Source organism: Zootoca vivipara, chromosome 2 (genome assembly GCF_965207765.1).
Source record: "Zootoca vivipara chromosome 2, rZooViv2.hap1.1, whole genome shotgun sequence".
In the NCBI taxonomy this organism is placed as follows: domain Eukaryota; kingdom Metazoa; phylum Chordata; class Lepidosauria; order Squamata; family Lacertidae; genus Zootoca; species Zootoca vivipara.
The window spans coordinates 18,488,800-18,513,176 of record NC_142584.1 but is presented as its reverse complement, the minus strand read 5'-3'; the positions used below and the strand labels follow the sequence as shown (position 1 = coordinate 18,513,176).

At 47.7% G+C, this 24,377-nt stretch overlaps 2 protein-coding genes across 2 annotated transcripts; one reads left to right on the top strand and one right to left on the bottom strand.

The window, feature by feature from the left end:
* Positions 1 to 364: 364 nt before the first annotated feature.
* Positions 365 to 16,886, top strand: PRPH (peripherin). Its single transcript, XM_035098317.3, has 9 exons — positions 365 to 1,262; positions 5,128 to 5,188; positions 5,562 to 5,657; positions 8,433 to 8,597; positions 10,309 to 10,434; positions 12,162 to 12,382; positions 14,250 to 14,299; positions 14,723 to 14,802; positions 16,596 to 16,886. Exons 1-9 carry the CDS (start codon positions 700 to 702, stop codon positions 16,641 to 16,643), a joined length of 1,410 nt encoding a protein of 469 aa, XP_034954208.3. The 5' UTR covers positions 365 to 699; the 3' UTR covers positions 16,644 to 16,886.
* A 5,554-nt stretch (positions 16,887 to 22,440) lies between these two features.
* On the bottom strand, positions 22,441 to 24,373 carry LOC118081463 (large ribosomal subunit protein uL29). Its single transcript, XM_035107949.3, has 2 exons — positions 24,333 to 24,373; positions 22,441 to 22,900 (listed from the first exon to the last, which is right to left on the bottom strand). Exon 2 carries the CDS (start codon positions 22,877 to 22,879, stop codon positions 22,508 to 22,510), a length of 372 nt encoding a protein of 123 aa, XP_034963840.1. The 5' UTR covers positions 22,880 to 22,900; positions 24,333 to 24,373; the 3' UTR covers positions 22,441 to 22,507.
* Between the last annotated feature and the right edge of the window lie 4 nt (positions 24,374 to 24,377).

Below are 24,377 nucleotides of genomic sequence, written 5' to 3'. Positions count from 1 at the left end.
CCCCCAACCGCGAACGATATACTTCTCCGTTCTTGCCCGGCCCTAATGCCCCAGTCCGGTGTCAGGTCCGTCGTGGATAATCGAGGGGATTTACTTTTTCAGAAACGTGCTCTGCTCTGCCTCTCCGACAACCGTGGGTGCCATGCCGCGTGCCTGGCCCTGGCACCGAAATTGGTGGGTGCCCTGGCCCATTCATGGGGAATTTTGTGGGTGCTCGGGCACCCAGGGAATTGGCACGTATGACATGGAGGGCGGTGGACCGGACAGGACCGAGCCATAGCTGTCAAAGTTTTCCCTTTTCTCGCGAGGAAGCCTATTCAGCATAAGGGAATTTCCCTTAAAAAACAGGGAGAACCTGACAGCTATGGACCGAGCAGGGCGGCTGGCCTGCGATCCCACTCACCCTCCCCTCCTGCCCTCGAGAGCACCTTTGCAGAGCAGCCTGGGCGGGGTGGTTCCCTTTCCCAGACGACGGGGCTGCAATGCGGGGCTCTGGGCCGCATCCAAGAGAGGAGGAGCCTCCTTCTCCTGCTGCTGCTGCTGCCCCCCTCCCCCCTCCAGTTCGCGACTTGGGGGCCTATAAAGCGGCATCTCCGAAGGCGGCGCCTTCTTCCCCCGTCGAGAACTTCGCGGCTCCGTCCCAGCCTCGACGCCTCCTTTTCTCCTTCTCCATCTCTCTCCGGGCACAGCCGCTGCGCCATGAGCCACCACCACCACTCCGGCGGCGTCCGCGCCACCTCCTACCGCCGCACTTTCGGGCCGCCGCCCATGCTGTCCCCGCTGTCGTACTCCTCGTCCCGCCTGGCTTCGTCCTCTTCGGCCACGCGGCTGCTGAGCACGCCCTCGACGGCGGCATCCTTGCGCTCCTACCGGGCCGGCGGCGGCGCGGTGACCTTCCGCTCCTCCAGCGCGCCGGCTCCGCGCTACGCCTACGGGGCTGCCGAGAAGTTGGACTTCTCGGTAGCCGAGGCGCTGAACCAGGAGTTCCTGGCCACGCGGAGCAATGAGAAGCAGGAGCTGCAGGAGCTCAACGACCGCTTCGCCAGCTTCATCGAGAAAGTGCGCTACCTGGAGACGCAGAACGCGGCGCTGCTGGCCGAGCTGGGCCACGCGCGCTCCAAGGAGACCACGCGCGCCGGCGACCTCTTCCAAGACGAGCTCCGCGAGCTCCGCAGGCAGGTGGACGCGCTGGGCAAGGATCGCGACCGCCTGCAGGTCGAGAGGGACAACATGGCCGAGGATCTGGCCGCCCTCAAGCAGAGGTGAGGCGCCCGGGTAGGGGTGGGGGCGTGCCAGGACGCCTGGGTCCTCCTCGGAAGATGGAGGGGGCAAGCCGGGCCACATCCTGTGCAGAAAACGGAACTTCAGCCTTGTGTGCTGTTTTAAGTGGCTGGGGTGGGGCGGGAGGGGTTAATCTCGGCAGGCGCCCCCCCGATTCCTGGGTTTTCCTTTGGGTGGTGGGAGGGTCCTGAGAAAGATGAAACAAAAGACAAACCAGAGCTCAATTGGAGTCAGCCCCAAGGGGATCCTTCTGGGTAGATGAAGATGAAGTCAGCCCCGCCCCCAAGCGCATCATTTGGAGTAGATGAAGATGGTTGCCTCTGAGTTCCTGCAGAGTCCCTTTTCCTACTCCCTGACAGAAAACTCTGCTAACTCTCTCTGCTTGGGAATAGGGAAGAGGGTTTCCGAGGTAGGCTCGCACTCTGATAGCACTTCTCCCTCCCAAGATAGCAAGACATTTAATTGGTGGCACCGGCAGAGAGGCACAATTCCAGGTCCTCTTGCAAAAAGGGCAGAGTTAGGGACTTGGCCTAAAATAATAGCCACCCCTGTTCTGCCAACAGTGCAGCAGAGTCCATCGATGCAGCCTAGTGATGTGTGGGTTAAGTAAGTAAGGTTCAGAAAGTGATGCTTTTAGACTGTGCACTTAGCTGCCCAGGCATAGGGGGCTCGCTGGGTGGGAACACATATTATAATTTGGTTCAAAATGCGGCTTGCCAGCCCTGCTGCGTTTGGGGGACTCTCCTGCTCATTCCATAAGTGGACGTCTGCACCCCGGGGTCCTGAGGGGTGGCATGACTGTGTAACAGCGGGACTTTCTGGCATAGCTGCCAAGTTATCCCATTTTTAAAGGGATTTTCCCTTATGCTGAATAGGCTTCCTCGCAAGAAAAGGGAAAACTTGGCAGCTTTCTGGGATCCAGTCGTTTCTTCCTTAATTCCCAGCTCAAAAGCAAAGCAGCAAAAATGAGTATAACACATGGGAAATGGCATTATATAACGCCTTGTGGGGAGGGACTGTGCATCAGCTGTAGAGCAGTTGCTTTGCATGCAGAAGGTCCCAGGTTTATTCTCCTTCATCTCCGGGTAGGACCAAGGGAGACCCTGAGGGTCTCTTCTTGTTGGTCCAGGCAAAACTGCACTAGATGGACCAATGGCCAGCTTCCTAGGTTCCTAATATGATTGATAAACAAATGGGAACCAACTAAATCTATGCAATTTGTTCTCTAATCTACTCATTATATTCCAACTGCATGCATTACAAATGATGAATCACTGCTCTGCAATCAGAGCAGCTTTTCTTATTTTATTTTATTTACCTTAGGTAGTGATGGGGGAATGTGATGGATTGTGCTGGGAGCTTATTCTCAATCTTAAAAGAGGGATTAAAGTTGCACCCCGGTAAACCTGGGATCCAGTGTTCCTGGGCTGTATACCCAGTGCTGCACAAGAGTCTGTGAGAAGATAACAATTAAGGCCACAATCATAACCCCACTTGCCTGGAAGTAAGCCCTGCTGAATTCAATAGGGCTTCCTTCTGAAAATGCATGGTTAGGCTTGTGCATGGAATCCTATGCACACTGGGACCTGAACATCCTGGGAATTGTGTTAGGATTTTGCTGCACTGACGGTGTAGGTCTGGGACTCGGAGGCATTGAATTTGAACTTTGATGACTTGCAGAAGGGAGAGTTGCAAGCCAGGAATTCTGCACATTGGAAAGGTTTGCTAGAATCTCTTCGTTTTGGTTCCGCCTCCCGATGGAGATTGTGGAAAGATGGTTAGGAAGGGTTGATTGGAAACTGTTCCGTCCAGAACTGTGCGGAGGGATAGATTAAAAAAACAGACAAACAAACAGCCGCAATAAAGAGATGGCTTGGGAGATGTAGGGATTCTAGGAAGGTTGGAACACACAGCAAATAAGTAAGACTGGTCCTTGAGATGTGTCAGCGGGGTGGGAAGGGTGTGGTGGGGGATAATTCTCCACTAATGGGATGAGTCCAATGTGGCAGGAGGATGCAGCAGCTAGACTGGTGACTGGGAGTGGCCGTTGAGACCATATAATACCAGTCCTGAAAGACCTACATTGGCTCCCAGTACATTTCCGAGGACAATTGGTGCTGATCTTGTCCTAGTATACCTGAAGGAGCGTCTCCACCCCCACTGAGGTCCAGCTCCAAGGGCTTTCTGGAGGTTCCCTCACTGCAATAAGCGAAGTTACAGGGAACCAGGCAGAGGGCCTTCTCGGTAGTGGCACCCACCCTGTGGAACACCCTCCCATCAGATGTCAAGGAAATAAACAACTACCTGACTTTTAGAAGACATCTGAAGGCAGCCCTGTTTAGGGAAGTTTTCAAAGTTTGATGTTTTATCGTGTTTTTAATATTCTGTTGGGAGCTGCCCACAGTGGCTGGGGAAAACCAGTCAGATGGGTGGGGTATAAATAATAAATTATTATTATTATTATTATTGGTGACAAAGGGCAATAAAGCAAGGGATGCAGGAGAGAAGAAGAGCTGGCTACATGCAGGATGGGACCGTGGGTATATGGTTCCTGGAAACAGGAAGGCGGTGGAGAGTGGCAGGGAGGAGATGAACTCCTGCCACTTTGTGTCATCCATGAGATGTCTGGATGGGGCACGGTGCAAGGAAATGGCTATTTCTGGAACTTGGTAGAGCAGTGGGGTGTGGCAAGGGAGCTTCTGCCACAGCAATAACGCCATTAGCCAGAGTGCTCTCTATGCCAGGGGGCAGTACGAGGAGGACAGGGGGAAATCCATGTGAGCTGGCAAGGAACTGCGTGAGGTGGGCAGCCAGTGTGGGTGGGGTAGCGGCAGCCTCCTTAAAGGGGGCATTTGGCGCACATGGGGTCCCATGCGACACACGTGAGAAGGGTTCCTTGCAGGGCATTGCAGCTTCCATGCGCACATCGCTGTGCTGGAAAGGAAAAGCAAGCGAAGCCACAGCCTCGAGACTGCATTCCCCATGGTGCTGTGGGGTGGGGTTTCAATTTCTGCATCCTGGCATTGCTCACGCTGTGGCAGATGGGGTGCGGTGGGGGGTGGGCTATTTGGGAAGAAGGGGATGGATAAGGCATGCGCAAGGAGCTGAAGCCTGGGAGAGAGGTTGGGCGTGGTCCCCTCCAGGCATGCAGTGTGACGTGGGACTTGCCATGTTTGCCAGTCTCCCTGCCCTAATAGTGCCTTCTGTCTTCTGCGTCAGCTCAGGGACTATGGGAGACAGTGGCGTTGGTGTTGTGGGGTGGGGTGGGGAATACGTCACTGGGGAAGGGTGTGGCCAAATGACAGCATTCGTCTGTGTCTTGAAAAATTATTGATTTCCAACTCGAATAAACGTGGAATGGCCAAAAGCTTCTGATGCCACTGCAAAACATTTCTGAAACGGTCTCAATTTCACTTGATCTCCATCTCCTCCTCTAACCGAATGTTTCCTATTCCTGACCCTTCTCAGTGACTTTTCCCTACTTCCCCAGCACCGGCTATCTGCTTTAGGTAAGCCTGGCGAGTGTTTCCAGCGCAGGGTTGACAGATGTAAGGGGGCTGGAGAAGGCTGTTTGGCATTGTGCTCTTGCGATGTAGGGGTGTGGCGGATGGCAGCAAGGGAGGGTAGAGGCAGGAATTCCTAGGTGCAGCTCACTTGTTCTTGCAATGCCCAGAGCATAGGGAGGAATAAAAAACAGATTGCTTCTGGTATAAGGAAAAGGACGCCTGGAGTTTATGCAGCAGAGCAGAAGTGTGACCAAAGTGGGAAGTGTGTCGCCCTGGGGAAGATGACAAACTATGGAGTTATCCCTATTTCTAGCTCTTGGCTGTACTTTGTCCTCTACAGGCTGGATGAGGAAATGCACAAGCGCGAAGATGCTGAAGGGAACCTGGTTTTGTTCCGCAAGGTAAGCGAGGCTATAGGCGGGGCAGGCTGGCCCACTTACCCTTGAGTACCTGCAGGGTCCCAGCACACTCTGCTGTTTGCAAATGGCCACACATATTAGCTCCTGCACTCATACATGGGTGGAGGGTCCTCTTGAACAGTAAAGGCTCAAGCCAAGTTCTTGAAAGCGGCTTCGGGCAGCTTTGTCCGTGGTGCTGAACTGAGACAGCCTGTTCTCTCCCCCTCAGCCCACCATCGCAGCCTGGCGGATGAGGCTGGGATTACCTTGTTTGCTTTTCCCGAGCCTTCTCTGACCCATATGTATTTCATGTTAAAATGGAAAGGGGCTTGCTGCGGTTCTGATCACGACTCATTTCTTCTCCCTGGCATGGTAGGATGTGGACGATGCCACCCTCTCGCGCCTGGAGCTGGAGCGCAAGATCGAATCCCTCATGGATGAAATTGAATTCCTCAAGAAACTGCATGAAGAGGTAGGGGAAATAACGGGGGTGGCCTTTGAGTGGAGGGCAGATTTGAAACCTCTCTCTCTCTCTCTCTCTCTCTCTCTCTCTCTCTCTCTCTCGTTTTTTATTTATCTTATCAAATTTGTACATTTCAACAGTTTTCCAATCAATTAAACATTTCAAAATTTGACTTCCCCTCTTTCTGTGATTCCTTGAATTCATTTTTTCTATCTTCTGCATCTCCAAATTCATTTAACTTACTCATTTCTTTATCTACTAGAGATATATACTCTTATAAAACTGCAGGTTATTACATTAATCCCGCTAATGTTTTTATCTGTTTACAATTTATCTGAAAATATTCAATAAACCATTTCCATTCTTTTATCAAATGGATTTATCTTGATTTCTTATTCTTCCGGTAAGTTTCACCATTTCTACATATTCCATAAGTTTTTGTATCCTTTCTTCCTTTATTGGGACTTCTGCTTCTTTCCACTTTTGGGCAAGTAACATTCTTGCCGCTTTGGTCACATACATAAATAAATTTCTATACAATTTAGGTAGTTCTGTCCCTATAATTCCCAAGAGAAAAGCTTCTGTTTTTTTCTCTTTTTTTTACAAATGTTAATTTAAACATCCTTTTCGATTCATTATATATCATTTCCCAGTAAGCTTTAACCTTACTACAACTAGTTTTGTGACTGGTTTACATAGAGGCTTTTGAGAGTTTAGCTGAACCCTATACAGCTGGTCCATCCATTGGACAGGTGTGCCATTTGTGCTGACGGCAGCACTGCTGCTTCCCCTGAGAGCAGAAGACTGGGCTCATACCCTATCTGTACATGCCTCGCAATAGGAATTCTGATTTATTCCAAACTCATGGCTTGCTCCTGAGGATGGTGGCAGCCTTGGGAGACAGGTAAGGGGCTTCAGGAGAAGCAGAAGAAGCGGGCATGGGATAGGGCAGGGGCCAGCAACCTTTTTCAGCCATGGGCCGGTCCACCGTCCCTCAGACCATGGTGGGCTGGACTATATTATTTGAGAAAAAATGAACGAATTCCTATGCCCCACAAATAACCCAGAGGTGCATTTTAAATAAAAGGACACATTCTACTCATGTAAAAACATGCTGATTCCCGGACCGCCCGCGGGCTGGATTGAGAAGGCGATTGGGCCGCATCTAGCCCCTGGGCCTTAGGTTGCCTACCCCTGGGATAGTGGAAGATTTCGCACACAGGTTTCATGGGGATTCCATTTAGAGTCTTTTAACGTTTCTGATGTCTCCAGGTTCTTGCAGAAGCCATTTTGCTTGTGCTCCATCTGGTGGTAAACAGCAGAAGTGCAGTTGCATCCCCAGCCCCACCCTTGGGTTTGTGAACAGGATAGCTTGTATTCAGGGTTATGAACATAGCTGCCAAGTTATCCCTTATTTTAAGGGATTTTCCCTTATGCTGAATAGGCTTCCTCGTGAGAAAATGGAAAACTTGGCAGCTATGGTTATGAATGTAAATTTGCGGGACTGACGCAGCTGAGAAACCCTTGCATGCAGCAGATAGTCACTTGCTTCCTCTTCTTTGTCTAACAGTGAATAACAGAGAAACAGTTGCGCCCACGGCCCCACTCTTGGGTGTGTAACTGTGCTGTATATGGGAATTTTGTACTAATGTGTCCCTCTGTCATTCAAGGCTGTGATACTTTATGCTTTAAATTTTTGATTCTTTTGTTGTCTTTCTTTTTGTTATGTTTTTACTTCTTTTTGTTAACAAGCCAATAAAATAAGAAAGTGGAAGAAAAGCAAGACAAGACTGATGCTCCCCCCCCCCCCAATGCTGTGGGGCACATAGCGTATTCATCAACTTCAAAGTATTTTATTCCACACACAGATTTTGTGCCACCTAAGAATACAATAACCTAAGAATAACATAACATACATCTTATAATAGGAACATTACCCCAAATCAGTTTTCCACGAGCTCATTGCCCAAATAAATTCCTGTTTGAATCAAGTCAGTCCACGCATTTCCTCTCTGCCAGTAAGTGACCTCCTCATCTGCATTTTCCCCCTCCAGTATTATGCCACATACAAGCATGCTTTCTCCCCAAATCTTCATGCAAATGCACATGAAGCTATTCCAGCAGCTGGAATAAAACGGTGCCAGGGTTTGGTAACCCTCAGTGAGACAGAGAGACAGACAGACAGACAGACAGACAGACAGACTTAATGGTTGCTTTTCTCCAGCCATTCTCAGCATCCCATCCTACCTCTGAACTCCCCCAATGACTTGGGGAAGTCTTAGGACTGCTTAACATCTTACAGGCAGTGTAAGAAGAAAACAAGGTAGTTCTGATTAGTCCTTTCCTTATGCAAAAGAAAAAAAGAAAAAAAAGCAAAGTTGAAAGGTAGATTTCTCCCACCTCTGATGTGCCATACCTATTGATTAATAGCCAGATCCTGTTGGCTAACTGCTATTCTTGACCGAATTTCTGTGCTATTTTTAAAATATAGTTTTGCTATATCTAGTGCACGTATCCCATTTCCACTTGTATTTCTTGCGTGATATGTATTAATGCTGTTCACCGCTTTGGGGGCCTGGGGGCCAAAAAGTAGTATATAAACAAGATAAAAACCTAGTAGCATATTTTAGTCTCCCAATGGGCCTGCTTCTCCTTGTGGCTGTGCTCCTCCGCATTTGTGCTCTCTCTTTTTGTAGTATCTCCTCTTACAATCTCTCTGTGTGTGATTTGTCGTGTCCATGTTCCTTTGCATCCTTGTCCCCATTGATGTCTTGGCGCATGCAGGAGCTACACGACATGCAGGTGAGCATGCACAGCCAGCAGCAGGTGCAAGTGGAGGTGGAGCAGGCCAAGCCGGACCTGACAGCCGCCCTGCGGGACATCCGTACCCAGTATGAGAGCATCGCGGTCAAGAACCTGCAGGAGGCCGAGGAGTGGTACAAATCCAAGGTACCTAAACTGGGTGCAGCTACAAGGGTGGTGTCAGGGGCTGGACTGGGGAGGGATGGTGGGAGTCGCCACCCCTCTCTGTACCTTCCTGGGAAGAGGAGGGCAGTATAGATTTAGAACAGTGGTTTGCAGAAGAGCATAGTTCAGAGGCTGCAGAGGGGAGAAGCTGGGATATATGAGGGGAGCAGCAGGAAGGAGAAGCCCCGGGGGAGAGGCAGTTAACAGACTCAGTTTCTCTTCAAAGCATTCCTGACTGCCCCCCCCCCCAGACCAGGAATGCCATGAGAGTAGCAGAACAGAAAGCTCAGAGGCAGAAAGCACAGACCAGCCGGCACAGGGGTGATGTAGAATAGGAGGGACTTAGGGGGTGGGACTTTACTTGGAGCAACACCATTTTCTAAGAGAGACCACATTCCTTCATCTCTCTCTGTGAATATTGAATAAACTACTCGGTAAGAACTCATTGTTTTTCCGCTTCTTGGCATGCCACCGTGGGAGGGATAGGATTTCCTGAAGTCTTGACAGGTGGGAGGGTGGGCTGCATATTGATGGAGAGACTGTCCTGGCTGGGAAGGATGGGAGCTAGAGTCCAGGGATATCTGGAGACTCCACAGGCTCCCCTTTCCTTGGAGTACAGTCTGGGATGGATGGCTATGACTGTAGTGCCATTTCAAAACACACACACAAACAGTTTGTCATTGCTAGGAATTATAGAACCATAGAACTAGTTGGAAGGGACCCCAAGGGTCAGCATGACCAACCCTCTGTGATGCAGGAATCTCAGCTAAAGCATCCACAACAGATGGCCATCCAACCTCTGCTTAAAGACCTCCAAGGAGTCCAGATAGATAATTGGTATGTCAGGGAGAAGACTAGGCTCAAATCCTTTTCCTTGACAGCTAACACGATGTGGGGGTTATTATTTTGAGGGAAGGAGCATTCAGTCATGTGAGTTGCAATATTGCCCACACCTGCTATTTATGAGAACAGGGCTTAGGAGTCACAATTCAGAATATTATCCATGCTATTGCTGTGTACCCACCTCTCACTTTTCATAGAATCATGGAATCGTAGAGTTGGAAGGGACCCCCAAGGTAATCTAAATCCAGTCCCCTGCAATGCAGGAATCTCAACTACAGCATCCATGACAGGAGGCCATCCAACCTCTCCTTAAAAACTTCCAAGGAAGGAGAGTCCACAACTTCCTTAGGGAGACTGTTCCTTTGTCGAACTGCTCTTACTGACAGAAAGTTTTTCATTATGTTTAGTTGGAATCTACTTTCTTGTACAGTGGAACCTCAGTTTTCGAATGCAATCCGTTCCGGAAGTCCGTTCGACTTCTGAAAAATCCGAAAATGGAGGCATTCACTTCCGGGTTTTTGGTGTTCGGCTTCTGAAATGTTCAGCAGCTGAGACGTTCGAAAACTGAGGTCTGACTGTAACTTGAAGTGATTTCCTCGAGTCCTGCCCTCCAGAGCAGGAGACAACAAACTTGTTTCCTCTCCCATGTGACAGCCCTTCAGATATTTGAAGATGGCTATCCTATCTCCTCTCAGTCTCCTCTTTTCCAAGCTAAAGATATCCATCTCCTTCAACCGCTCCTCATATGGCTTGGTTTCCAGACACCCTGATAGACTAGGAGGTAGACTAGGAGTTGGTCTTGGGGGCGGGTTTTTCCCTTCTCTCCACTGACTCCCCCAACCGCTTGCAGTTTGCTGACCTGTCGGACGCAGCCAACCGGAACCACGAAGCACTTCGCCAGGCCAAGCAGGAGATGAACGAATCCCGGCGCCAGATCCAGAGCCTCACCTGCGAAGTGGATGGACTCAAAGGAACGGTCAGTAGGATGCCCTTTCTGTCCTGAACCCCTTGGCCCTGTTCCCTGGGAGGCAGCACCTGCGGAGCCTCCCATCTTTGCTGAACTTTTGTCTCTGTGTCCAAATGTGCATGCTGCCCTTTTGGTCTGTAAAGGTTAAGGGCCCCTGGATGGTTAGGTCCAGTCAAAAAGAAGAATAAGAATAAGAATTAATTCATACCCCACCCATCTGGCAGGGTTTCCCCAGCCACACTCCCTCACAGGGTTGTTGTGAAAATAAAGTATGGCATTAGAACCACAAACCCTACCTTAAGGTCCTTGAATTTGGGTTAAGTTAGAGCAGGCACCCCCAAACTGCGGCCCTCCAGATGTTTTGGCCTACAACTCCCATGATCCTTAGCTAACAGGACCAGTGGTTGGGGAAGATGGGAATTGTAGTCCAAAACATGTGGAGGGCCAAAGTTTGGGGATGCCTGAGTTACGATAAACACTGCGGTTAAAGGGGTAGTGGTTTTATTATTGATTCTTGTTAAAAACCCTTTTGGTTAACCCATAAATGTATATGGATTTTTAAAAAGTATATGATGGGCGCTGCTGGCAATGAAGCAGAATGGGATGTTATATTTTGTGCGGTTTTAATTCAGCTGGGGAAACTCAAGCATAATGTAAATAGAATTTATGCGAAATGTTTTGTATTCTCGGGTGCAGATTCAAACGTGCAATCTGAGCAAATGATGCCATTGGTGTCCTTTTCTGGCCTTTGTGAGTTCACCAGGGATTTCACGAGATATCGTCCCCATCATACATTTTCAAGTTTATCTTCAAACCCATAAAGGTTGAAAACCGATATATGCTGTGTAATTGAGCACAGAGGTCATTGGAACTTCCCACTTCTCTCTGCCCAGTGCCACATTTTGCAGTGTGATACATCCTATACCCTTTTAAAATGTGTCTCTTTTCTGGTGTGTGTGTGTGTGTGTGTGTGTGTGTGTGTGTGTTATTGGGTTGTTGTAGGTAGAATATCAACAGTAAAACTAAATATCCTGCCCAAACTCCTCTTTTTTTTCCAAACCATACCAATTATAAGAAAAATGGACTCAATAGATAACTGGCAAAAGGAAATATCTAAATGTATATGGTCAGGGAGACCTCTGGGTATAGGGCGGTAAATAAATTCAATACAGTCATACCTTGGTTTTCAAACAGAATGCGTTCTGGAAGTCCGTTCGACTTCTGAAATGTTCAGAAACCAAGGCGTGGCTTCTGATTGGCTGCAGGAGCGTCCAGCAGCCAATTGGAAGCTGCAGAAGCCATGTCAAAAATATGGCTTCCAAGGCAAAGTTTGCAAACTGGAACACCTCCTTCTGGGTTTGCGACATTCGAGTTCCGAGTTGTTCATGAACTAAGCTGTTCGAAAACCAAGGTGCGACTGTAAATAATAATAATAATAATAATAATAATAATAATAATAATAATAATAATAATAATTGTGGGATGCCTATGCTCCAGATTCTGTGACTGTCCATTTTCGCAGCTGGGAAAAAAAGAGGACAACCATTTTCAGCACTTGCCAGCCTTGCGCCCTGTTTCAAAGGCCTGGGAAGCTCCGAGTCCACAGCCTTGCCTGTTCTCACTCGGTTGAGAATTAGGAGGAGGATTTGGGAGTCGGTGTGGCTTCTGGGTAAGGTGTCTGAGACCTGCTACCTTTGCACCCCACATGTAAGTGCCGCTTCTGTTTTCCTCCCCAGAATGAAGCTTTGCTGAGGCAGATGCGAGACCTGGAGGACCAATACGGGGTGGAGATGGGCTCGTACCAGGACACAGTGGCACGGCTAGAGCAGGAGATCCAACACCTGAAGGAAGAGATGTCACGGCACTTGCGGGAGTACCAGGACCTGCTGAATGTCAAGATGGCCCTCGACATCGAGATTGCCACCTACCGCAAGCTGCTGGAGGGGGAGGAGAGCAGGTGAGGACTCCCCTATAGCTCTTTGCATGGTTTGGCCCATCTCATGGTGGGTCTGTCTCTGGCTTCGCAGGATCAGAGGAGGAGAACGATTTTAAAGGAGCTTGTTGGTTTGGGTTTACAAAGGCCTTTATATTTTATTTTTGTAACTATGACAGAAGGAAAGAGATGAGAGAAAGAGAGAGAGAGAGAAACACCGCCAGTTGTCATCAACAATAGGAACAACACATGATTTCTAATTTAAATGACAAGATTTAAATAAGCATACCATATGAGGGCAACTCCCCAATCCTCACACATACTCCCGCTGAGATGTGCACCATTTTCTTTCTTCTTCTTTTTTGAAACCATTTTTATTTGGTTTTACAAGTACAAAGTTATACGCCAAGAATAAAAAAAAACCATATCCATATGTGGAGATTCCTCCGAATCTCAGGACTTTCTCCCCCTTTCCCTCCATGGAGTCTCATTTTAAACATTTATATATATTTTATATTTTTTTTTCCATACACCAATATTTTTTATCAAACCACATTGTCCATGGTAATCATTACACTACAAGTGCAATCAAAATCCTGCCAATGTTTCTACTGTATTTGCTTGCAGTGGTCTCTTAAATACTTACATGTTTTCCCCATACTTTTATAAAGTTATTGTCCTCTTGATTTCTGAGTTTTGCAGTCAGTTTTGCCATCTCGAGATGCGCACCATTTTTGACACCCCAATGGGGCGGGGCAGGGGCAGAATGGGGTGGGGCAGGGGCGAACAGGGGAATTCCCTGCTCACGCAAGTGGGGAGACGCCTGTATTTTAAGCCATGCATTTTAAACATAGAAAGGGCAGTGAGATCTTCAGGCCACTGACTAGTACAGTGGTACCCGTTCCAGGGAAACGGTCGCTCCCTGAGTTCGGCGCTCCCCGAAGGCATGTGCGAAGTGCCAATAGAGTGTTTCTGCGCACGTGCACGGTACGCAGATCGCATCCGCGTGCACGGAACCCGGATGTAAATACTTCCGGGTCCACGGCAGTCCCTCTCCAAGTTCGTTGTAAACGGAAGCGGTCGCAAACTGAGGTTCCACTGTAGTGGATTGGGTGGGGTGGGTATTTGTCCTTCCAGCTTTGCAATATAAGCCTCTCTGCCACCATAAGGGTTTGCAGGATCCCTTTTTCTTGTATATCCATTAGTTTCCACACTACAGATATCATTTAATAGTGCGTGAGCTTCCACACATGCCAAGGATTTCTCCAAAACAAAGCTGATACTAACATCAATTCCTGATCAGGAAGAAGGCACCACATATTATGCCCCGGAGAGGAGTTTTATTTATACAATATATAATTTTCATTAAGTTTTCTGTTTTATACTTTAGAATATTCATTTAAACAACCTTGAAATGTCAGTGACTTCCCTTCTTCTCTTTCCATGGTTCATTCTGCATATCATAAATCTCTGCATATTTTACATAAACAAAACCATTCAGTATTCCATTACAGTGGAACCTTGGTTCTTGAATGGCTTAGTTGACGAACAAATCGGCTCTCGAACGCTGAAAACCCAGAAGTAAGTGTTCCAGTTTTCGAACGTTTTTCGGAAGCCGAGCATCCAATGTGGCTGTCAGCTATTGTTTCCAGGGCGCCTGCGCCAATCGGAAGCCTCACCTTTGTTTTCAAACGTTTCGGGAGTCGAACGGACTTCCAAAACAGATTACGTTCAAGAACCAAGGTACCACTGTATGACATCCAACGAAACCCGTTTACACTGTTGAATTCATCTTGATGTTGCCAAGAGGCGTTTTCAGCATCTCTCTGAGCCAGCCAAGTCCTTCCTGGGGGGCTTCATTGTAGAGCTCACTGTGGCTTGTTCCCTGCAGGATTGCAGTGCCGGTTCAGTCCATGGCCTCCTTCGGCTTCAGAACGACAGGTAAGCTTATAGCTCCATGTTCGGGACACATAAAAAAAATGCATCATGTGTGCTTATGCACACTGTTGCACACAAACGTGGACTTTGGGAAGAGACCGTGTTCATTGCTCTGACTTACACCCTTTTCCTGCTTTTGAGCTCATCCAAAGATGGATTTATGGTTGACTTTGCAAGAATCTATCCTGGAGGATCTTCCTCATCCACCACAGACCACACCTGATCTTAGCTTTTATTGCTGTTTTTCCTTGGGAACTCGCAGGAAGAAATCACACCTCTCTCCTCCCTCCTTCAAATCCCTTCTGATTTCACCCAGCTTGGCCTGGAGTATTTTTGTGGGGGGGGGGATGCTGGTGGTGCTGGTGAAGATGTGTATTGTATTGAAGTTGCCATGGCCTCTCTCCTGAATGCCCCCCTCCCTTGTAGTTTCAGAGCCAGAGCCAGCGGTGGACAGCCACTCTAGGAAGACTGTGCTGATCAAAACCATTGAGACCCGGGATGGAGAGGCGAGTTTTTTACCTTTCTCTCTCCCAAATTGAGGAGGAGGATAAGAAGCACCCAGAACTCGGTGTGGTCTTCAGCAGGAGAAATTCTCTATAGAGAGGACTGCATCTAGGCCTAGAGCAAAGGGGAAGGGAAGGTTCAAGCAGGTTTGCCTGATGTGATGTGTCTGGAGGTGGTTGGAGGATGGATGGTGGCTAACGGATTGAGGTTAAATCCTGAAAAGACAGGAGCACTGTTTTGGGGGGGACAGGGGGCGGGCTGGTGTGGAGGACTCCCTGGTCCTGAATGGGGTGACTGTGCCCCTGAAGGACCAGGTGCGCAGCCTGGGAGTCATTTTGGACTCACAGCTGTCCATAGAGGTGCACGTCAATTCTGTGTCCAGGGCAGCTGCAAACAGTTTCTCGTGCATAGGAGCCAACTCCTAGGGGCCTTGAGCTCCACAATAAAATATTTGAGGGGGCCAGGCCCCTACAAAGTTGATGAGCATTCTCAAATGGCATGTGCGCGCCATGTCATGTGATCGATAGTGTGGGGTGGGGCCTACCTGGGCCCCACAATATTTTATTCAAGTTGGCACCCGTGCTCTCATGTGTTGTGGATTTGAGGTGGGGGACAGAAACATGGATTTGGGGTGGTGACACAGAAAGCATGAGCAGCCATAGTGGTACAGTGACATGTCAACACCTCCTGCTGTATTAATCATGCAAGTAGTGCAAATTTACATATATTTGCATAACCTTTTTTCTGTTTACATCAACCACAGTGAGATTCTCCCCACTAATTCCGAGAAATCCTACCCAGTCTCTTTCCTCCAGCTTCATTAACTCAAAGCTGGTCAAACCATGGCTGACCATCTTGAGGACTAGAAACTTTTTTTGGGGTTTTATTTAAAATAAACGAACCCTGTCCGAAAGGTAGCATTCAGGTGTGTTCCTTGCAAGGAACTTTGGAATGCCCTGTCTATGATCCTGTGAGCATTGTCCATTCCACTGTAATAAACAAAATCTGCCCTTATTCCCTTAAGGGGTATACAAGAGCCCTTGTAGAGTCCTTTGGAGGTTCTCCATTGGTAGGAGAAAATAACAGAGGCCAACCAGAGAATATTGAGAAGCAAAGCAGCTAATACAGCAAGCTTGATCTTTATTGACTGTTGCAACAGGGTGTTCTCTCTCTCACACAGGAGAAAAAAGGAGGACCCAGAACAAAAGCGCGCCTGCCCTTATATAGACATTTAAAATTGCCCTCCAAGGCCCACCCCAGAAGCATCATACATACATCACAGAAGGGGTGTAGCCCAAGACCAGCACCCCCAGACACCTCATACCTGCATCACAGAAAAGGGTGGTCTACAGCAGAAATCTGAGTACTCCTGTCTGGCAGTTTACCTGTTAATGTTGGATTCCCTGGGGAGCCTGGCCACTCTTTTGTTATTCTAACTACTCACTACTCAATTCTGGAATCCAGGTCCCAGGCTCACCCCATTCACACCGTAAATGTGCCTTGTAAATGTGCCTTTAAGGCAGGATCTGTGAGCACAGAGCCAATGGGGAGGTTTTCCCATTTCCTTCCTCCTTTCACAGAAACATTTGGTCAGTTTTGGGATAGTCAGAATGGCTTCAGGATTGCCTTCTTGCATGTTTTAGCTTGGTACATTTATGAACATTTCTCATATATAGATAAGACCCTAATTTGTTTATTTCACCACGCTCAGCAATATACTTATCTCGCCTTTCCTTCTTGGCTCTGACCTGTTTTCTATCGTCTTTTTTTTTTTTTTGCATGTTGTCTCCTGCAGGTGGTGACTGAATCGAGGAAAGAGCAGAGATCTGAGATAGAGAAGTGATGGGGGGGGGGAAAGAGTCCCAGGCACCTCCTCCCTCCCTCCCCTCACCCCCAATGCTGTGGAGACGGGCACTCAGCTATCCAATGTGCAGAAGTCCCAGCAGCAGACACCCCCCCACCCCAAGCCACACTGGCCTTATTTATGATGATGGTGAATGATACATCTGACCTCCGACCGCCTTCCCCCACTGTACCAGGCTTCTCCAGCCAGCGCTGCTCCTTCAATGTGCACTTCTAGCCTTCCTGGGGGGGGGGCAGCCTGGTTGTGACCCCAGCAATAACCACACATGGGCTGGAGGGCGGGGACTTTCCCCGTCCCTGCTTTCCTCTTCCAGCTGCCTCCTACCTCTTCTAACCACGCAGTCTCTCGTCTTGCCCGTTCCAGCCAGTGTTGTCGTGAAAGAAGAGGAGCGTTGCCGTTCTCCAGGGTGTCGGGCATTAATCCATGAAAGCCCAGCCTAGGCTGGCACAGATCTGCCAGTTGTGTGGCGAGATCGAGTCTGTAAAGCAGGCACCCCCAAACTCGGCCCTCCAGATGTTTTGGGACTACAAGTCCCATCATCCCTGACCACTGGTCCTGTTAGCTAGGGACGATGGGAGTTGTAGTCCCAAAACAGCTGGAGGGATGAGTTTGGGGGTGCCTGCCATAGAGCATTCATGGCTTGGCAGCTGGTAAGCTTTTCACATCTGGCAAGTCGAGTCAGCCTAGAAACACCAAAGAGGACCCAAAGTTTGGTCGCAGTCCGTTGTTTACCGCCCGCCCCTGCAGGCCTTGATACCGATTCTGCGTACTGGCCACTGAGACCAAAACTGCTGCTTTCAGGGATTCTCACGAATGAGAATCTCCTTAATCAAGAACGTAAGTGTGAGCTAGTGTAGCATATTGGCTAAGAAAGTGAGCTACCGTATGTTAATGGAGCAGTCGCCAGTTCAAATCCCACCTCTGCCATGAACTCACTAGGTAGCCTTAGGCAAAGTTGTTCTCTCTAAGCCTCAGTGTTTTCCCTTCCCCGTCTGCAGTATGGGCAGATAACACTACTGACTAAGCACATCATGTGAATTACCTCATTGCAATTCTTACAGCAGCCCTCTAAGTCAAGAATTACAATGAGATAATTCAAGTGATATGCTTAGAGCATCTGAAAGCACTATACAAATTATATTTATCATTATTTTGTCCCCCAAATCTTCAGAAGTGTACCCAAGCTAGAAAACAGAATTACATTTTTTTTAAGAAATCAAATTTTGCAGGAGACTCTTTAAAAAAAGCTTCCCCCCCCGGCTTTTATGGGGTTTCGTTTATCATTAAACTTAAGGGTCCTACAGTAGTGACAATCTTAACATGCAATCCTCTAACTGTTTACTCAGAAGTAAATCCCACAGCCTTAAAGTGATATTTCCTTGCCTCTTCTTTAGAGGCAATCCATAGGGTTAAATTAATTTTCTCCAATCAGACAAAATGTGGTCCTTGAGAAAGACAACTTTTCAAAGGCTGAACTTCTTACGGGCTGATTTGCGTCCTCCCGCCACCCCCAGGCATTGGACTTTTTCAGCCCCATCCAGCAGGGCAAAGGATTGTGGGAGTTGTAGTCCAACAGCATTAGGCGGGCCATAGCTACAATAGCAATCCCCTAGGATGGCCTCTCACAGTCTTGCTCTCCTTTGCTTCCTTCCTTATCTTCTTGTGCAACCCCCATCTTAACCCCTGCCTGCACTTCCTGCAACTTCCACAAGGGATTGTTCTGGTCTTATCAGGCAAGAAAACAGCTGGACTTCCCCATCATCTGTATCGCATACAGGTTAGTCCTACAGGCGTGAAGAAGGCAGCTGAATAAAGAGTCCTTGGAATTCAGGGAAACACCTAGGCATGGCTTTTTAGTACAATCTGAGCTAACACGGTTAAAATAACTACAGTCGTACCTCGGAAGTCGAACGGAATCCGTTCCGGAAGTCCATTCGACTTCTGAAATGTTCGGAAACCAAGGCGTGGCTTCCGATTGGTTGCAGGAAGCTCTTGCAGCCAATCGGAAGCTGCAACGGACGTTTGGGTTCCAAAGAACATTTGCAAACCGGAACACTCACTTCTGGGTTTGTGGTGTTTGGGAGCCAAAACTTTCGAGTTGCAAGGCATTTGTCAACCAAGGTACGCCTGTAATAATATCTAATAAACAAGAGGGGAAAACACACACATCCAACCCATCCAGATTCCTTGACATGAAAAAGTTTTGATTTGGTAATGCTAACCCATGGGTGTCTGTGGGAATGGAGCCAAGGGGAATTGCCGCCACCCCGAACAATAATTCCGATTCCCAGCTTTCTTTCTTTTTTTATACAAAAAAGCAAATTTTTAGCATGAGAGATATAAGGCAAAATGTGCACTTTCTTGTTTTGGGTGACAAAGTAGCCTCATCCACCTTTGAAACATTATTTTTTCCTGCAGATGCCCTTGTACTAACCCCATTGAAACATGATATATAATGGCATGAACGGTTCTACTGGAGAACAGTGGTTTCTCAACTTTCCTTCCCTCAGATCCAGCTTTCCCACAGCTGCACATGTACTCAATTTTTTTAAAACCTTTTTTGACATCCTGTCTTTTCACTTCAGCTCTCTGTCGGCTGATTTTTCTTCTTCTTCCTCTCTTTCTCCTCTTTTAACATTTCATACCCTCCAATCCAGAACTGACTCACCCCCCCACCCCCACAGACCATTTTGACAGGTGTGTGGGACTGCCCACCTGTCAATCACCTGATGTCATATGACTCGAAAGTTGATGCTGCATGAGCAGGCAGAGGCTCACCTCTGATCTTAGTGCTGTAGTCCCACAGCACTAGGACCAGAGATAAAGAGAAATGCTTGCCTGCTTTTCTCGCTCTTCAGTTTAATGTTACCCTATCACATGAATAAAATGCTTACCATCTTGTAAGTAATACTTTCGTGGTTCATTTGTCTGGGCAGCTATTCTGAAAATAACACACACAGAAAAACATGGCGTCTCAAGAGGCACTTTTGGCTTAGCTGTTAGAGGGGTGCGATAGACTCAACCAGTATAATGCGAGGCCACAGCAGCTTTTCGGGTTGCATCCTGTCATTTGTATCAGTCCATCCTGCTGCAGGGGTCCTAGCACTTGAATCTATTTGTTGCCTTTCAGAACAACTAATTATGACAGTGTTTTGTGAGCGTCTAGCTGACAAAAAGTGTTTCATTATTTACTCTTGATTGCAAGAAAGCTGACATTTCAGGACTGAAGTTGTCCTTGAAGGTTCAAAATAAAGAAGAGTACTCATTTATAGTTGCCGTGACGCTCATTTTCTCCCTACATCCCCTTCCTTTGGGACACCCATCAGGGACTTTCTTTTATAGATCCAATCTTGTAATAGTCATGACGATCAAGGAACATTTGCAGATATGCTCTGGTTGTAAAATTCTCAGTCGGGGAAAACAGCAAAGGTACTTTCGCACCTCAAAGCCTGCAATCCCATGCAGTGTCTGGCATGTATCCAATTTGGTATAGGGTTGGGCTGTATGATAAGCATTTCTTTGGGATCATTTCCTTATACGATGCTGCTGTCACATTACTGAGTTTTGCAGCTTGATAACCATTTCAGCCTTGCTTGCATCTCTTCCTTATCATCCCTTTTTGAGAATAGGTTTTTTTAAAAAAGGGATCCCCTTTTTGGGTTTTGGTGCTGATTTCCCCTCTTTTTGATAGCCATGTTGCCGGTTTCCCATTTTCCTACTCAGACCTGGTAAGAATTCATGGTGCTAATTCCACCATGCTAATGGCACTCTTCATGAACAACCCAAACTAGCTTCTCTCTGCCCCTTTCTCCTGCCACTATTTTATGCCAATTCCCCAGTAATCCCACTATGTTGTGCTCTTTCCCAGCATGCGCACATACACCCGGCTTTCCAGAACATCCTTCCCTTACAACTTGGCTTGCCTCACTGATGTCTAGCTTGAGGAATAATGATATACTGGTAGTATCAACCCCACGGGAAAATTCCTTGCTTCCCACACTCCTACGAAGAAACAGGGTACATGGAGACTCTATGAATGGTTGTAGTGGACCTGTTTCTGGTGCTTTTCGATCTCCCCTGACTTGTGACAGTTATCTGATGACAAGTGGCCATTGTGTGAAATGGGCCATGTATTGCTTCCAACCAGCCAATAAACAACATACTGAGAAGTCCTCTGTGTTCTGTGCTTTCTCTCTCTCTCTCTCTCTCTCTCTCTCTCTCTCTCTCTCTCTCTCTCGTTCTCTCATGCTTGGTGGGTCTCCCTGCGACTCCTGATGAACTCAAATGTACTGTTTGCTCAACACACACAGTATAGGCATGGATTGCTCTGCGCCTGAGCCTTGAGGGAGAGCCTGACAAGGAAACTGAGCTTGTGAGGTTTCCCCTCACCATTTGTCCGTTTGCATGTTGGAAAAAGTTTTTTGTGCTACTGTAAAAAGGCATAAGGGAAAAGGGCATATTAAAAAAAGGTAGCGCACAGGTTGTGCATTGTATCAAAACAAACAATAGTTCAATGTGGATGCACACCGCACTAGTACACACTACTGAAAAGTGACTACCATATTTTTCCGTCTATAAGATGGCCCCATGTACAGTGGAACCTCGGTTTATGAACACCTCGGTTTATGAATTTTCGGTTTACGAACGCCGCGGACCCACCTGGAACGGATTAATTCACTTTCCATTACTTTCAATGGGAAAGTCCGCTTCAGTTTATGAACGCTTCAGTCTACGAACAGACTTCCGGAACCAATTACACCCATGCTTCGGGTTAAGTACGCTTCAGGTTGAGTACTCCACGGACCCGTCTGGAACAGATTAATCCACTTTCCATTACTTTCAATGGGAAAGTTCGCTTCAGTTTATGAACGCTTCAGTTTATGAACAGACTTCCGGAACCAATTGTGTTCATAAACCGAAGTACCACTGTATAAGATGGCCCCTATTTTTCCAGCCCAAAATTAAGAAATAAATATTTTAAACATCAAATGGTGAGGCAAGCTGTGTAATGGCGGCTGCTCTTCTCAGCCCGCCCCGAGTGTCATCACTGAGCTCCATGCAGGGGAGGGGAGGGGAGGGGCACACCATGGGGCCTCCAGAGTCTGCCTGCCCCCTCCCACTCAGCTGCCCTACAGCCGGGTGGGGGGGTGGGGTGGGAGAGGCAGCGCAGAGCCTGGGCACGCCCAAGGGGCAGAGTGCAATTTGCTCCCCTGGATGTTTGAGAGTGGAGCAGAAAAAATCGATTTGACTTCTGCAGTTCCCAGCCGTCGGGGACACACTCTTGTTCACGCGCTCTCTCATGCTCAGCTGCCTGGCTCCGCGCCGGCTCCACTGCCACTCCAGTTGGCTGAGGGGATCGAAGTCATCTCACTCTTGTGCTGCCTCCCTCCTGTGCTGCCTCCCCCTGGCTGTAGGGCGGCTGAGTGGGAGGGGGCAGGCAGACTCTGGAGGCCCCACGGTGCACCCCTCCCCTGCGAGGAGCTGCAACTGCCAGAGCATGTATGGCTGCATGTACGGTATTTATATATTTGATTGCAACATTCCGTGTTTAAGACTACAGTACCCCCAATTTTAAACTTTAAGAATTTGGGGGGAAACCTCGTCTCATACATGGGAAAATACAGTAACACTCCACTCCCTGTTGTTGCCATGCTACCTGGAAAGTCAAAGCAGTTTTCAAAAAATATGAAGTTATCACTATGAAATTTACAACCACGACTCAAAACATAACAAAGGTGGAATCAACACACATATAAAAAAAACGCCGTGAAAATGCTTTTAACAGCCCAAACACCTTTAATAGGAACATGCTGGCCAGAGGATCAGAATGCTGCAGTTCGGGCTCAGGCCTTCACAGCATATTTCCGAGGCGGGTACAGACGTTCTTTTCGCTGCTGCTTTTTGGTCTTCATACCCTCTTCATGCTTGTTCAGCCTGCGCCGCATGGCACGTGTCTTCTTAGGCCGCAGGTCTAGAGGCTTGTATTTCTTGCCTTTGTAGAACTTCCTGAGGTTTTCCTTCTGGGTCTGGTTAATGACTGTCAGCACTCTGGCAATCGATTTGCGAACCACCCAGATCTTTGAGAGTTTGGATGCTGCTCCACCCGTCACCTTGGCGACCCGCAGCTGAGAGAGTTCCACCTTGAGGTCATCTAGCTGCTTCAACAGCTCTTCCTTCTTCTTCCCTCGTAAATCGCGGGCTTTGATTTTGGCCATGGCGTCTACAACGGTCCTAGGCTGCCAATGTGAAAAGAAAAGAAAAGAAGGGAAAACGCTTTTTAAACAAATTTTTGAAAAAGACATTGAGTTTGGTATGGCTCACTATCACCATCTAGTGTCTCATTTGTATATTTCACTTTACAACACATTTAAAATGTTTTATTTGCAGCTGTGTAGCTGAGTCTACTAGAGTGTTGTCATGTTTTTTCAAACTACCGGTAGGAACTGTACAGGGCAATGTCCCGCTTTTCCTGAGGATTTCCCTACTTTCATCTGAGAAATGTTGGAAGGTAATGCAAGACGTCCCTATTGCAGAAACGTTGGAGAGTATGGAGTCATGGGCGTAGCTGTCCCCCTGCCCCCCCCTTCAGTAAAAATCAATACAAATTATCATAATACAAATATGAGGTTCTGCCCCCCCCAAAAATCCTGGGTACACCCATGTATGGAGTTATGCGACCCCCAAGCCAAGGAGATAAGTAACTATATAACCATACGACCGAAGGCAACCCTGTATAGGGAAGTTTTTAAATTATGTTTTATTATGTTTTTATATATTTTGGAAGTTGCCCAGAGTGGCAACAGGACCTTCCTATTTTCATCGGAGAAAAGATAGAGGGTATGAAATAACCATATCCAAACACACACATATACTGCCAAGAGTCGGACTAAAGTAATTAAACTGTTCCCTTTGTGTGTCACGACACGTTAGATGTGTTGGCTGCAGTGTGTAGGTTTGTCAAGGGAATGCTCTCTGCGCTGCTCCTCCTGGGGCTGGAAAGGGGCTAGTTTAACCTCTGGTTTGCTAGTAAAACTGAATTACTGTGTCGCGAAAGGATGCAAAACTGAATTATGGCATCACAAAAGGATGCAAAACTGAATTATAGCATCATGAAAGGATGCAAAACTGAATTATGGCGTCACAAAAGGATGCAAAACCGAATGATGGGAGTCGTGAGAGGACACAAAACTGAGTTACTGCATTGCAAAACAATGCGTAGTGTGTTGCCAACATGAAAAGTTTGGAAAGCTCTGCCTCAGATATTTGAGGTAAGGCTGTATGATAAGCATTTCTTTGAGATCATTTCCTTCTACAATGCTGCTGTCACGTTTCTGAGTTCTGCAGCTTGATAACCATTTCAGCCTTGCTTGCATCACTTCCTTATCATCCCTTTTTGAGAATAGGTTTTTTTTTAAAAAGGGATCCCCTTTTGGGGTTTTGGTGCTGATTTCCCCTCTTTTTGATAGCCATGTTGCCGGTTTCCACAATTCCTACTCAGACCTGATAAGAATTCATCGTGCTAATTCCACCATGCTAATGGCACTCTTCATGAACAACCCAAACTAGCTCCTCCCTCCCTCTCTCTTTCTCCTGCCACTACTTGGATAGCGAAGGGGAAACGAACTTATACATGCTCAGAAACACTCCCGCCCGCGAAAGTTTCAGTACCTGACTCGGGAATTGAGACGCGCGTGGTGCACTCGTGAGAACGAA

Bases quoted from the DNA above. Each gene is read 5' to 3' on its own strand.
- PRPH (XM_035098317.3), top strand. From the start codon at position 700: ATGAGCCACCACCACCACTCCGGCGGCGTCCGCGCCACCTCCTACCGC. The intron at 8,598-10,308 runs GTACCTAAACTG...AACCGCTTGCAG, and splicing joins AGGAGTGGTACAAATCCAAG to TTTGCTGACCTGTCGGACGC. The intron at 14,803-16,595 runs GCGAGTTTTTTA...TGTCTCCTGCAG, and splicing joins TTGAGACCCGGGATGGAGAG to GTGGTGACTGAATCGAGGAA.
- LOC118081463 (XM_035107949.3), bottom strand. From the start codon at position 22,879: ATGGCCAAAATCAAAGCCCGCGATTTACGAGGGAAGAAGAAGGAAGAG.